The following is a 14152-nucleotide window of genomic DNA, read 5'->3' as shown; positions in this document are numbered from 1 at the left end:
TTTCAAGTTTTTGATAAAAATTGTCCATTTGCCCATTATGAGACTATGAGCTTCCTAGCTACTGTAGCTAGCAGTAGTGACAGTTTGCTACAGGACTGATGGTGCTGGCTCAAACACCCCACTCCCAACAGCCCACACTGGGATAAAAAAAAACATTTTATAACATTACAAGACCTGCAGATACCCTGCTGTGAAGATCATACAGCGAGTCTATATAAATATGTAACGATTAATCCATTAACACTTTTCTATGAAAGTATAAATGAGAACTACAGAGTAAATTGTGTTGTTTAAAATGGCTGTGGTAGAACAAGTATGAAAATGTAATGAATGTAGCATATGAAAGGACATATATAACCAGGAGGCACATCAGAATCATATTCCCATTTACCAGGATTTTATTTATAAGCTGTGTCCAATGTGCAAGCAAGACATAAGAAAGATGTCACCATAGCAACAAGAAAGTTATTCACTCCCTCTCCTGATTTAGTTTCTTTATTCAGGGTACAACTCAGCGCTGTCACATAGAGACTGTGCAAATGGCCCACAAGCCTAAACTAAAGCTGAGTTAACTGTAGGACACAAATTATGATTTTATCTGATTTATCTCTAGCATTTTCTCACTCTGATTTCATTTGCAACTTCACAAGAAATCATCCCACATCATTTTCACAGGAAGCATGCAAGCACATGTAAATTCACAACCACAATGTTCATTATGATGTTATTTAGTGTTACTGTGTTTGTGTTTTACAAGCATCGGGAAACAAAAGCAGAGCCAGCAAGACTTTCCCTGAATCAACCCTCGATGAGACCGAGAGCAGGCCCAGCACCAACACCACTGGCTTTGGAGCAGGCACTGATGACATCAATGTCAGTCAACATTAAATTATGCAGAGTGCAGCTTCTACATAGTAAAACTCTGTAGTAAAGTACAGTTTGTTGGATGTAATTTGCTATTTCAGCCAGTGTGTCTCCTTTCCTAGAACTGGTCTAATGTAATTTGCATAAATCTATAGTGCTGAGCAACTGTTGGACAATATCTGCAAGGCTCCTTATACCCTCACCTCAACTTCCTGTAAATGTTTGTGCATAATCATTGAGGATGTAATGCAAACAAATGCAAATTACTCGCCACAAAAAAAACATCGAGGCCACACATCTGTACACTTGGAGGATACCAAATGCCATAGTCCTCAAATGCCCTGATCTTTACCAGCACACATTTTTAAGGAGTCCTGAGTTGACAAGTGTCTTTTACCAGACAAATGACATCTAAGAACCTTCAAGAGCCAAAAAGAACAAACTGGATGACAAACATGCAAGATTATTTTTACCAAAATATTAAGAGAGAAGAATTAATGAATATGTGGTGTTGGTGGGGTCTCAACAACGCCAAGCATTTCTCTGTAAATATTCTGTAAATAGACTTATATTACATGATTTGCATTCCCACTCAATTTTCTCATTGCTGCATCAGCTCCATGGCAGTGTTACTTGATGTCCATCAAGCTCTGTTCATTCTCTTCCTTAACTGCGTCCAACCATGGCTGGTCAAACTAGTGCTGTTTCCTCCTGAATGAGCATCCTGAGGAAAGGTGGAGAAAGACTGAATGTTATGTTTAGTTTGTGTTGACTGTTTTAGAGTGGTGTTGATTGTATTGTAACTAATATTTTGTCACCCTGTTTATATCAGTGACGTTTAACTAAATATAATACCTCTCAGTATAAAACAATACAATTGGGGCTGCAATTAATTATCTTCATTACTGATTAATCTGTCGTATGTCCTCGATTAATCAATTAATTATTTGGCCTAAACAATGTCAGAAAATTGTAAAAATGTCCATCACAATTTCCCAACGCCCAAGGTGTCAACTTCAAATGTCTTGTTTTGTGCAACCATTGGTCCAAACCCCGAAGATAATCACTTAACCATCAGAGTAGCCTCAGAACACCAGAAAACGTCGACATTTGAAAAGCTGGAATGGATTGCTGCGGCTCTAAATACATTTTAACAGCACCTTAAACTACATGTACAGCCTCCAAAATGCAATAAAATTGATTTCAAACACACACACTTGTGAGATGCAACTGCAAGCACCGGAAAATGCAAGTAAGTGGACCCTGAGTTGTGAGTGTTTTTCTAAAACTACTATTTCCGAGAGAATGAACTTTCATGCTAAATTCTTTAATAAGGTTTCAACAACAACTAACTATTATAACCTTCACAAAAGGTAGGATTTGTTGCAGGGCTGTTGTATTAGAGTGCATCAATTTTAGCAAGGTGTACCTTTTAAACTGGCAACGGAGTGTAAATGTTCTTGTCACATTTACAGAAAGAAACGAAGGTAGACGCGGTGCATCAATGATCTTTAGTGGTGATTAACAGTACAAAGCCAGTCAATACAACAGGGATGGTGTATAAACTGACTCACTGAAGGGGATATGACAGATAAGAGAATACTAAAACTCATGTTGCTATCTCTCTTTTCAAAGACTGAATCACCTCCAAACAAGTTTGGTTTTAGTGCCAAGGTAACCCATAGTAACTCAAATCAGAGTGCATTGAGAAGTCCTTGGTTACCATGGCAGCAGAGTACAGGACAGTGGGTGGGACGGTTAGAGCGTCAGTAAAAACAAAACATTGACCGGAAGCTCAACCAATTCACTAACATACTGTCTACATGAATGAAAAGGCATTTGTGCTTGCAGTTGACTGTGTAGAAATGGATCAAGGATGATGAATTTCTGTCACAACCACAAGAGTCACTGTATGCCTTAGTTGACACCCCATTCATGAAGAATACAATGAAAGGGCAACACAAAGGCAAATATCTAGGTGTCAGTTGGAGGTGTTTTGTACAGCGAAGTTCTGCTACCGGACCCCAGCCCAACAGGCCCCAACAAAATATTGGGTTTTGGGACATTCTGTTGCATAAAGTTTTGGGCCAGGTTTGAGTTTAATTATTTCGAAATGAATTATATTAATTAATTTGTTTGTCTCTCTCTGGTGGCGCCGGTTGTCATGGCCAGTTTAACCTGTTGGGGGCCACATGGCAAAAAAAGTGCTGCACCCAGAAACCAACTACTATACTTAAATACTACCAGGTTTTCTGCGTGTCAGTTAGTTTGTGATAATTTGATTAAATGCAACTTTAATTAGGAATATACACCATGTGCATACAGTATAATTCTACAATAATTAAGGTGTTAAAACAACACTGCAAGATTAGATAACAATGCAGGTGTTGATATCGTACTTGAGTGCTGAAAATTTTAACATTTGCAATCAATTAAATTACCAAAATCCAATTAACACACAGTGAACCTGGGGCTTTTGGTGCCCCTTGGCAGTTGCTCACTTTTCATGTGTTGCAAGTAGATATGATGCATTAGCTGGCAAGCCAACTGTCAGTGATGGATGAAATAAAGCATATATATAGTTTGAGGTCTCCAATTTGGTAGTACCAGTCCGGTTCAGCCAGGTTGGCTCTTTAAGACATGGGCACAGGCTGGGTTCAGGTCTCAGTTTGAGGCCTGTGCAGAACTGTATTGTACAGGGACGTGTGGTGCTTTTCTCATGTGGTATTCAATTAGAGTTTTACAGACACCCACAATTATAACTAAATGACTTGATTACTAGAACATGTATAACACTTACATAAACAATAGAAAATTCCATGCTGTAAGTGACACATCTACAGTTTGTGTCTGTATACATTTTTAAAAGGTTTTTAGGTAGATATGTAGTGCTACAAGTATATTTAGGATGAACAGGAAGACAGTCAGTCCACTATGCATGCTGGTTTTCCTGTACCTTCTGTAAGGCGAGCTTTCCCTCCTGTGGGCTGGCAGAGGACTGTGGAACAGCCGACACACAGCACTACAGTCTGAGCGTGACTGAACACTGTGGTGATCTTGTAGCAACCTGCAAACAACACACGCATAAAAATCAATGGCTGGGACAGCCACGAAACTGTTGCACAGAGAATAACAGGCAGATGCTATCATAATAACCATTGCATAATCAAATGTACTCTTGATTACGGATGTGTCTGTGCAGCTGTTTGTGTAAAAGAGTCACTTGAAACTCATTTACCAGACAGTCACAAGTGTCACTGTATGCCTTATTTGACACCCCGATCACTAAGGGAACAATGAAAGGGCAACACATAAAGGCAAATATTTTTGATACAGGTCTCGTGTAGATGTAGTGGAAGTACTTCAATGTATTACATTAATAAAATGATCAAAATCACAACTGAATTATAAGCAATTATGGTGAAAGTCCTGCATTTACGCTTACATTTATGTTGTAGCAAAATGTACTCACTGCTTGTTATTATTGTGCCCAAATGTTCTTTTTCTTACTCCAGTGTATAGGCACAGTATGTCTGTGTACTTTGTTACTTTACACACTTTTCCCTCTCTGTATAATCTAAATTATCTAAAAATGGGTATGGCCAGGCTGCCACGTAAACATACTGACCTGGACATTTGACATCCATAAAATAGGAATTGGGACACTGTACAAGACGTTTTTTCTTGTGTCTCCTCTTTTCCTCCTCAGGGCTCGGGTGCAACAGATCCTTTGCAAGCTGAAAGAAAACCACAGACAGTTTAGCTGAATACTGGTCTACATTAATTTATTGAAGTCTTACTGTAATATAAGGATACAATTAAGTTCTGGACACAGTTGCCAACTTTACAACATGATTACAGGAGGCAAAGGTCGAGATCTCTTTACAGCTTTCAAAGGAGAGGAAATATGATAAAAAAGAAAGTAAAAGTACTAAGACAACATTGATTATAATATTTTTAGAGCAATCACAACCCCAAGAAATATTTTAGAAAGTTGACTTTTGGATCTACCCTCCAAAAAAGCCCAACATGTGACTGTGGGCCAGAAAGGGAGCCGCGTGGGCTGCTTTGTTGTACACGTGTTTCGCCATATTGCGTCAGTTCGTCACATCTTTACATTTACATTAGAGCAACATAAAACCGTTGACGCCAACAGAAACAAAATACGAGTTCATATCATATTAAATTATTCCCGTCAAAACACTTTTTAACGATTGACGGCAACTATTGAATCCGTAATGTTACTTACAGGCATGTCTGCGTATCTGGACGCTCACCGGAAGATCACACTGACGACACACCGGAAACTTCGAGTCGACTCTCTCTGCAGAGCGGAGACTTTGAATGGGCGGGATAACTGGCAATCATGGTTTAATTTGGCCAATCAGAGGTTTAGGCGAAGACCTGGAAGAAGAAGAAAGGTTTTTTTGTTATTTTTTTAATAACCGTTGTTTTCTTGGGGTATTTGTGGGTGTTTACGCTCAACTACCTGTTAGATAAGATACAAATAATAAATGAAAATCAAACATATTTGTGTTTCACTAACCTCCAGTGGACATTAAATACAAGTTAAATGTATAAGGCCTAATTAGTTAGGATAGTTTTAGAGGTTAGAGAGTTTTTTTTTTTTTTTATCAAATGTCCTAATTACAAATAAAATTTAGTTAGGAGCCTCTCCATCCATACCTCGTTGAACTAACCAATTCAATTCACTTTTATTTATATAGCGCCAAGTCATAACAGAAGTAGGAGTGCAGTGTGAACTCTTCACTCTTCTCAGTATACATTAGAAAATATACTCTAACAACAAAATTAACTTTTTGTGAGACTTACAAAAACTGTAAGTCTGTAGTCTGTACTGTAACACTCATTGCCTTCAGTTGTCAAAATTAGTAGTTTCCATAACTTTTGGGATTTTATGATTGTAATTAAATGGGTGCCAGTGCAGAAAAAGGGACAACAAAAAGTATGATATTCATATTAGTATATAGACATACTAATGATGTCTCTGAGGAGGCCTAAAGACTACTTTAGTGCCTATATAAGATAGGGTAGTTTTAGTCCTTGTAGTAGAGTTAACTGGACTTTGTCACTTACACTAAGGATTTTTTTAGGATATTTATATGCTAGGTAAACTCAAAGTGTTTGACACTACATTTTGTATTAAGAAGAAAAGAAAGAAAAGAGGAGGAAAAAGAAAAAATATCACCACCTTAGCAGCTATTTATCAGCTACAGCTAATGTAGCTACCACTAACTGTAATGTATATAATTAATAAGAGCTCCACTGCGAGGACGGAGAGTCTTGTGCACAGGTGTATTTAATAATATATTGTTTAATCAGTCGTTACTGAGGTAAATGTGACAATTAATTATGATGATGATGTCAGGTGATATCGACCATTCCTTTATACAACAAACAGTGTGACTTAATAATCCATGTAAAAGTAACTATGTAAAGTATTAAGCCTTGTGCTAATTAATGTTTTGTGTTTTCCAGGTGCTTCAGTCGGTTTGAAGCTGAAAAAACCATGCTGATGAGACTCAGACTGTTTAAGGAATAAAAGGTATTTTTTAATCATATGAGGCCTTGAGTGATATCTTTTTTCACTCCACAGAGACTGAGGAGATACTTGCCAGTGAAATATTTACGCAGATCAGCGGGGATAAGCTTTACATTGTTAGTATCTTCTTGGGAATAATTCTAATCATTTACATTATTAAGGCATAATGTCATCATTTGGCATACTGACAGCAGGATCAGCTGGAGTGCTTCTAAAAGTGTTTGATTATGGTAGGATTACACTATATTGCAAAAAGTAAGTAGACTCTCCTGTCCACATATTTTGTGTACTTTTGGTAAGGCTCTTGGTTTTGGATTGGATGTTCAACTATCAAATATGAGTTGAAAATTAAGGTGTCTACATACTGTGACCCATGCAGTGTATGTTGATCTTTAGTTTGGTAAACAATATTTTTACTGTCGGTTGTGGATTTCAAGTAATTAAGGTAAAACTGAGTAATTAGCCATTACAAATAGTTATTATTAAAAGTTATATGGTGTATGACCTTGTATGGTCACATTACAAACTGGACAAATTTTAATATTAATGTAACATAACATGCAAATTAAAATGTATGTCTTACACACTAAAATAGAATAATAAAATAGGTAGTTGGCAATAAGGCTCAGGTTATACAAAGTTCCCATCAAAAAAGTTACTTTTGTTTCAGGTAAAGTAAAAATGAATCAGAGATGATAGGAAAGGCAGAAACAATCGGTGCCTTCAGTTGTTTCACTTATTTAAATAAAGTAAATGGGAAAAAATATTATTAAAAAGCAAAAAAACCCACCACTTCCTGCCGTTGATGTCACGTGACTCCCGGTGAACGGGTGTTGATGTCCGCCGTCTGCGCTGCAGCCAGGTTCTGCTGTCCGCTCAGGTGTAAGACAGTTATTCGTTTTCTGATGAAACGGCGCCATCTTGTGTTCGTACCGGGTGCCTGCAGGTCTGAGCTGTTACTCCCATGAAAAACACTCCCACACAACGTAGCCTTTCAGCGGATCTGGGCTCTGGCCCGACGGCAATTTTTTTTTTTTTGTTTTTTTTTAGGCAGAAAAACACGTAGCCATCCCGGTACGTTTGTCAACGGACTCTCGGAGGAAAGCAAAATGGCCCTTGAATAGATTTGGTGGCAGTTTGGCCAACTTTGGATGGAGTGTAATTCTTTATCAGCAGCAGTCCAAACACCGCACTGAGGCACTGAGGGGGATCGGAATTTACCGGTGACAAGTCTGAGAGGGGGGAAAAGGAAAAGAGGATCCACTCGTTACATGGAGCAACTTTTTTTTTAAAGCCTGCTTTATTTTAATCACAATCAAGATTTGAAGACCGAAGTCGATGAAAAGTACTTCCAGAAAGAGACAACCCCAAACTAAACCCCTTTTATCTTTGAAGAACAGCTCCAACCATGGCGAAAAAGTATGATTTTCTTTTCAAATTGTTACTCATCGGGGACAGCGGAGTGGGCAAAACATGTCTGATCATTCGTTTAGCTGAGGACAATTTCAACTCCACATACATTTCCACCATCGGTACGTTGTTACAGTGAAATGTTTGCCTTATAACCTACGACATGTTTGCACCAGCTTATGACTGGCCTCTCTGAAAAGTGGGACATGAGTTAGACAAATGCTGAATGCTGACATTTTATTCTTCCTCTATTTGATGCCCAACACTGTACAAACTGGTTTCTCAGACTGTTTTCATGTCTGAACTAGTCCCTGCTCTCTCATTTCTTCTGTCTCTTGTTTCTCTTCTTTTTTTTTTCTTGTCTTTTTGAATGTTTGTGCTGTCTCTTCCCTGACCCTCTCCCCTCCCCATCTCTCCCTCAGATCTCATTCCTCTCACTTGGCTCTCAGAAGGTCCACCCACCCTCATTCCTATCTCTTCTACCATCTCTCAGCTCCTAGAGGAATGATTGGCTTTCTGGCATGCACAGTTTTTTTTTTTCACAGGACAACCCCTGCCTCCCCACTGTCTATCTGTCTGTCAGCTTGTCCATCCAGCAAAGGGAAAAAAAAACCCAACGACAGTGTGTACTGCAGTCTTTCCTTTATGTCTGTTTGTGGATGGGAGTGCACTGAGGGGTCAAAATCACAGTGGGAATGAACGTGAATCAGTCTCCACCAGTATGAGGGTGACCTATATATTTTGCAATGTGGCCGGGTGTGTTTTTAGTTCATATCTGTGGTATTTAACCCCCCCCTTCCTGTCCTCTTGTTGTCTCTCAGGCATCGACTTTAAAGTAAAAACCATTGAAGTGGATGGAAAGAAAGTGAAACTACAAGTCTGGTAAGAGATGACAGTTGGTCACTTGTGTGGAAATGCTTTGTTTTGTGATTTTGCTGAGGCAGATAGCGCTGAGTAATACGGTGAGTTATGTTCCTCTGTTCTCCGCCTGCCTCTGGCTCAGGAAAGAGGAACCTCCTTCTTGTTCTCCAGATGAGGATACTTTATGACAGGGTTTATAGTCTTGAGTATCCATCACACATGGACACACACTTCATGTCATATCAGGGTGTTGTTACAACAACATAAATTCAGCTTCCTATAACAGTTTAAAATGCAAATTAAATGCATCGTCCTGCATTCTGCTTCAACTTTCTTTTGACTACAGTTGTATTTTAAAGTTTAAAGTTGCAAGATATGCATACATCAGTGCACATTTTCTTACTTTGTATGTGTGTGCTTTGTGCAGGGACACAGCAGGGCAGGAGAGGTTCAAGACCATTACGACAGCCTACTACAGAGGAGCCATGGTGAGCATAGGACGCCTGTAGAACAAGCAGACTGGATAATCAGGCTGACATCATTGCCCCCTTTGTGCTCGCTCTGTACCTTTCACTGACTCCTTAAATCCTCTCTCTTTGTCTCTTTCTTCGCTCTGCGTCAGGGCATCATCCTGGTGTACGACATTACAGATGAGAAGTCCTTCGAAAACATTCAGAACTGGATGAAGAGCATCAAAGAAGTGAGTGAGACTGTTTCCACTCAGCCGAGGCAAAGAGAACCAGGAAAGACTGGGAAATAGTGCTTAGTCAGTTGGATACGTGTTAGTCATGAGAATGGGTCTTTACTCACTGCAACAACAAAGCAGAGGCATTGCACAACTGGTGACTTTAAAGGGTCAGTTCCCCCAAATCACACGAAAAGCATATTTCCCCTCTTACCCCTAGTTTTCACGGGAACCTCTTCAAATGAAGGCTGCAACTAACTATTATTTTCATTATCGATTAATCTGACGCAAATTTTCTCAATTAATTAATGAATCGCTTAGGCTATAAAATGTAAAAAAATTATGAAAAATCCCCAGTATAAATTCACAGAGCCCAAGGTGATGTCTTCAAATGCCTTAATTTGTTTGATTAGCAGTCTAAAACCCAAATATATTTAGTTCACAATGATATAAAACATAGAAAAGCAGTAAATACTCACATTGGAGAAGCTGGAACCACAGAATGGTTGGCAATTTTGGCATAATTGATTATCAAAGTAGTTGCAGATTAACATTCTGTCAATCGGCTGATCAATTAATCAATTAATTGTCTCAGCCCTAGAGGAAACAGCCCTGATGAAAACTGTCCACATTAAGGTTTGTGTATTCTCATGAGGAACTGGGACATTGTTTCCAGAGAGACACACTGTTGTTTGGTTTAAGTACTTATTTTATTCAGTTTTTCTTGACTGAGAAGGAACCAAAGAATCCCTCCCGCTGTCTGTCAATTGTACTTTAAAAACCTATACTAGTGGACAGTTGAGTAGTGACACGGGGAATGACATACAGCAAAGGTTCCCACCTGGGATCGAACTGAGTATGTTGCGATTACATAATATGGCATGGGACCACTATTCTACCAGGACGCCCATAGTCACTTTATTAATGATGTTCCAATCAGGTAAAATACAGTTTTCCTGATCAAGGTTTAAGAACCGAAACATCATGAATAGAATGAGTACAAGTGACCATCAGTGTGCGTGATTCTTTTGTTCTTTATCATTAAACAGCTTTTTATCCGGCAAGAAGACTTAATGGTGAGCAAAAAACTAACAGAGAGAGTTTTAAATTTTACTTTTGCCTTCATTTTTTCTATTTTGTTTGGTGGGAATGCAAGGACGTAATCAAAAAGGACATTTGAATGCATTCATACAGAGAATCCTCTCTGCGTAGCCAAATACCTACAGTATCATCAAAACTGAAACAAAATACACAAAAGTATCTGTCCGATCTCTCTCTCTCTCTATCTAATCATTTCTGCGATGACATCTTGGTTTTAAATATAGAGACAGTTTTCCTGCAGAGCAGCTGCTGTAATCGTCTCTCAAGTGCAGCTTATTCTGGTTGTTCGGTTCAGACTTGATGTAAAGATGTCTGCTGTCCTTCACTTTGATCTCTTCTTAAATGTATTCTCCGCTAAGCAAACATTCTTGTAGAGAAGAACTCAGCTTTCCTGATCAGTTCATTGCATTCCCTCTTTCCCAGAATGCATCAGCTGGGGTCAGTCGAATGTTACTAGGTAATAAGTGCGACATTGAAGCAAAGCGGAAAGTTTCCAAGGAGACAGGAGAAAAGGTGAGATGACCCTAACAGAAACTTAATTATATATATATATATATATATATATATATATATATATATATATATATATATATATATATATATATTGTATTATTTTCATTTTTAAAACGTGTAATTTATGCAGTAACAGTAGTGTTAAAGTAGTGTCATTCAGAGAATAGTGGGTGGATAGCTGTGAGATTTGCTGTACAATCATGCAGTAATAGTCAAAGGTTTCAATGTGAGAAAGAGACTACAGAAATGAAGACTTTTTTCTACTTTCTAAGGAGTGGTTGTTTGAGGAAGTATGGAGTGTGTCACGCACATTTCTGATATACCTGCTTCGCATTTACTTTAGATCAGAAGCAGGAAGTGGTTATTACCCATATCCTGACCTAATGTAATCAGATCTTTGTCTGTTGTTGACAGTTGGCAAAAGATCATGGCATCAGATTCTTTGAGACCAGTGCAAAGTCCAGCATTAACGTGGAGGAGGTGAGCCAGAACACAACCACTGACTTCATACCTCATTAGCTTATGAGCATGTTTCTTTGGTTATGTTTTAATAAGCTACAACCTAACTTTCATTGTCTCTCACTCTTTTTATCTTTCTATGTTTCCTTTAGTCTTTTCTGTCTTTGGCACGAGACATACTACAGAAATCCAGCAAGAAAACAGTAAGTCAGAACAGACTGAAGCATTTGTTCCTCCCTGAATATAAGACTTGTTACTTTATGTTATACTAGATATGTTTATAAGTTTCTTTCTTTGTCTGTATTTCCTTGTTTGACAGGGCCCCACAGGTCGAGAGGTGAAAATCACGAGCAGTACAGAGAAAAAATCCTCCAAATGTGTTCTTCTCTAGATAGGACGCTGGCCAGCAGACAAAAGAGAACGCCATACAAATTTAAAAACACATCAGTATTACCGGGGCGAAAACCAGTACAGCAGGTTTTCTGTCTCCATCTGGTGGGCTCAGTTATCAAATACATACAGGTGCTAAAAGTGTGTTTTATATCTAAACTACCGGTATTCCCATCACAAGTGTGTTTTGCTCCCCAAAAACTAGAAAAATAATTTATGGATTCCTCCTTTGAGCTGAAATTTAATTGAAGGTATGTGCTTGTATTTCACATTGAACATATGTTCTCCCACATCTCCTGTGATGGTGTTATTGTCATAAAAAATGTTGTCTGACACCAAGCAGTTCCCACCATGTTTTGTTAAGATATACCTACCATCCCTACAACAGCACTGCTTAATGTCTTAAAAGAACTTCAGCTGTGGTTTTTTTTAAATCTTTTTTTTTGGACTGGGTAGCTATGTAAACAAATCACACTTCAACTTAATGGAACCATTTCATTCATTTCTTATGTGTGAGCACATACAGTAGTAGCTTTTAGGAGCTCAGTGGCAGAGGAGGGTTTTGATTGGAAAGTGTTTTGATTCACACAGCAGGCTCCTGGTTGTAGTTTTTGACCTAAATGTTTGTCATTCCATTAAATTCAAAGGGAAACTGGCATCTCATAGATTCTGTTAGATGGTTTAAATACTGGACAGAATTGCTAAATTAAATAATTAACAAGTCATAAAACTTCTTGGTTACCAATGTACTTCCACTTTCAAGTTTCAAGTACACTGTTTGAAATGCATCTATTTGTATAATATTGCATCAACAGCACAGACAAGTTGACATTACAATCTTGCAGTGTCACATGAGAGACAGGACAGATTTTGTTTCCCCACATTTTAGTGGCACATAAATATATTGCAGGGATGTCATAGACTGAACATTAAGCTTTAAATGTTGGCAACATTTATAGTTAAATTTCAAGTTTCAATAGTGTACATTACGCATTCAGCAGAACATAGAGTAATGGATGCCATTGAATATCAAAGACCCTGAGTCTATAGTATGGGCATCTTCTGGTTATATCCTATGTGAAGTTGAAAACATGCACCTTCACGTTAGTGAATTAAACAAGTTGATGTCAGTTGTATGGAGCTGAATCTGAAACAAACACTGGTGCTGAACAAGCGTTGTTTTAACAGATGAAAGGATTGAGAATGTAGAAGATAGGAACAGAGATAAGTGCAATATGAGAAGATGAGATGAAAGAATGATGGATAATGCAAGTGAATGGATAGGATGTGAGGGAAACAGTAGTGCTCACGTGCCCATCATTTTGAATTGATGTAGTGGGTCTTGCCTTTTATCTTAAGTGCCTGGTAAATGTCTTACTAAACACTACCACAAATTAGTTACATCTGACATGACAGTCTCGCTGTTCAGGCAATTTCAGATCATTCAAAATGACTCTGATTGTAGGTCCTCATCTGATCCTGACAGACATACTGTATTGCCTGTATCTGCTTTTTATGCATTCCTTTCACATTCTGTGTCTTTTTAGACCTGCCACAAGATGCTCTATGTAGTTTACAGACCTGCCGCTTGCTGAATAAAAAATGATGAGTGTGTTGTAGTTTGAGACTGTATGTTGGCAAAATATGTAGAGTATGTAGCTGGGTCATACATTTTGAAAATGTTTTATTGTGAGAAGTCAAGTCAATTTTATTTATTTATTTATTAGTGCAATGCGACATAGTACAAAAACGTGACAAATTACACAGATTTAGGTGTAACAAAATATACAGACAATAACACAAAACAGTAAGACGTAACAAACAGAGGTTATGATTTGACTGATTTTTTGTTTTTGTTAGTGGGAGAACTACATATAGAAATTTCCTATTTGTATGTGTTTGTGTGCATGAATGAAAGTGTGTTGTGTATTCAGATATGCGTAAGTATGACCAGAGGAATGTGCAGGTATGTGTGAGGAGGAGGGGGAGAAATTAAAACAACAATAATAATAATGATAAATAAATATATAAATCAAAATTTTTAAAAAGAAGAAAAAGTGGTGAAAAGGGAAATACATACATATGTAAATACATTTTAAAAAATAGCCCAAAATCAGAAATTTACCTCAAAGCGCTTTAAAATCTGTACAGCATATGATACCATCTATCCTTAGAAGTTCAATTCATATAAGGAGAAACACCACAAAAACCCTTTACCAGGAAAGAAAAGTAAGAAACCTCAGGAGGAGAAAAAGAGGAGGGATCCATCTTCCAGGATGTACAGACATGCAATAGATGCCATGCGT

At 38.1% G+C, this 14152-nt stretch overlaps 2 protein-coding genes and 2 non-coding genes across 6 annotated transcripts; 1 reads left to right on the top strand and 3 right to left on the bottom strand.

The window, feature by feature from the left end:
* Positions 1-375: 375 nt before the first annotated feature.
* On the bottom strand, positions 376-5245 carry rps27.2 (ribosomal protein S27). Its single transcript, XM_044209262.1, has 4 exons — positions 5114-5245; positions 4493-4601; positions 3821-3931; positions 376-1588 (listed from the first exon to the last, which is right to left on the bottom strand). The coding sequence occupies exons 1-4, from the start codon at positions 5117-5119 to the stop codon at positions 1560-1562; spliced, it is 255 nt and encodes an 84-aa protein (XP_044065197.1). The 5' UTR covers positions 5120-5245; the 3' UTR covers positions 376-1559.
* LOC122882332 lies at positions 2702-2833 on the bottom strand. The gene has a single exon (XR_006379345.1). It is a non-coding gene; the product is annotated as a small nucleolar RNA SNORA13 (small nucleolar RNA).
* On the bottom strand, positions 4053-4184 carry LOC122882333. Its single transcript, XR_006379346.1, has one exon. It is a non-coding gene; the product is annotated as a small nucleolar RNA SNORA13 (small nucleolar RNA).
* Positions 5246-7387: 2142 nt separating the features above from the next.
* On the top strand, positions 7388-13465 carry rab13 (RAB13, member RAS oncogene family). 3 transcript variants are annotated; one of them, XM_044209259.1, is made up of 9 exons: positions 7388-7959; positions 8659-8719; positions 9126-9186; positions 9321-9398; positions 10433-10459; positions 10908-10997; positions 11412-11477; positions 11609-11659; positions 11776-13465. In XM_044209259.1, the coding sequence occupies exons 1-9, from the start codon at positions 7836-7838 to the stop codon at positions 11845-11847; spliced, it is 630 nt and encodes a 209-aa protein (XP_044065194.1). In that variant the 5' UTR covers positions 7388-7835; the 3' UTR covers positions 11848-13465. The 3 variants fall into 3 exon arrangements, with proteins under 3 accessions (XP_044065194.1, XP_044065196.1, XP_044065195.1); XM_044209260.1 differs by lacking the exon at positions 10433-10459 and having other exon boundaries at positions 7391-7959; XM_044209261.1 differs by lacking the exons at positions 10433-10459; positions 11412-11477.
* The last annotated feature ends 687 nt before the right edge of the window (positions 13466-14152 follow it).

Source organism: Siniperca chuatsi, linkage group LG9 (assembly GCF_020085105.1).
Source record: "Siniperca chuatsi isolate FFG_IHB_CAS linkage group LG9, ASM2008510v1, whole genome shotgun sequence".
Lineage (NCBI taxonomy): Eukaryota > Metazoa > Chordata > Actinopteri > Centrarchiformes > Sinipercidae > Siniperca > Siniperca chuatsi.
The sequence above is the reverse complement of the archived record's forward strand: the minus strand, read 5'-3'. Positions and strand labels throughout refer to the sequence as shown.

What these genes read in the sequence shown, in the direction of transcription:
- rps27.2 (XM_044209262.1), bottom strand. An exon ending in TATGGATGTCAAATGTCCAG is followed by an intron (nt 3,932 to 4,492) that starts GTCAGTATGTTT and finishes TGTTGTTTGCAG; the next exon opens with GTTGCTACAAGATCACCACA. An exon ending in GAAAGCTCGCCTTACAGAAG is followed by an intron (nt 1,589 to 3,820) that starts GTACAGGAAAAC and finishes ACCTTTCCTCAG; the next exon opens with GATGCTCATTCAGGAGGAAA.
- rab13 (XM_044209259.1), top strand. Translation starts at nt 7,836, where the DNA reads ATGGCGAAAAAGTATGATTTTCTTTTCAAATTGTTACTCATCGGGGAC. An exon ending in TCCGGCAAGAAGACTTAATG is followed by an intron (nt 10,460 to 10,907) that starts GTGAGCAAAAAA and finishes CCTCTTTCCCAG; the next exon opens with AATGCATCAGCTGGGGTCAG. An exon ending in CCAGCATTAACGTGGAGGAG is followed by an intron (nt 11,478 to 11,608) that starts GTGAGCCAGAAC and finishes TGTTTCCTTTAG; the next exon opens with TCTTTTCTGTCTTTGGCACG.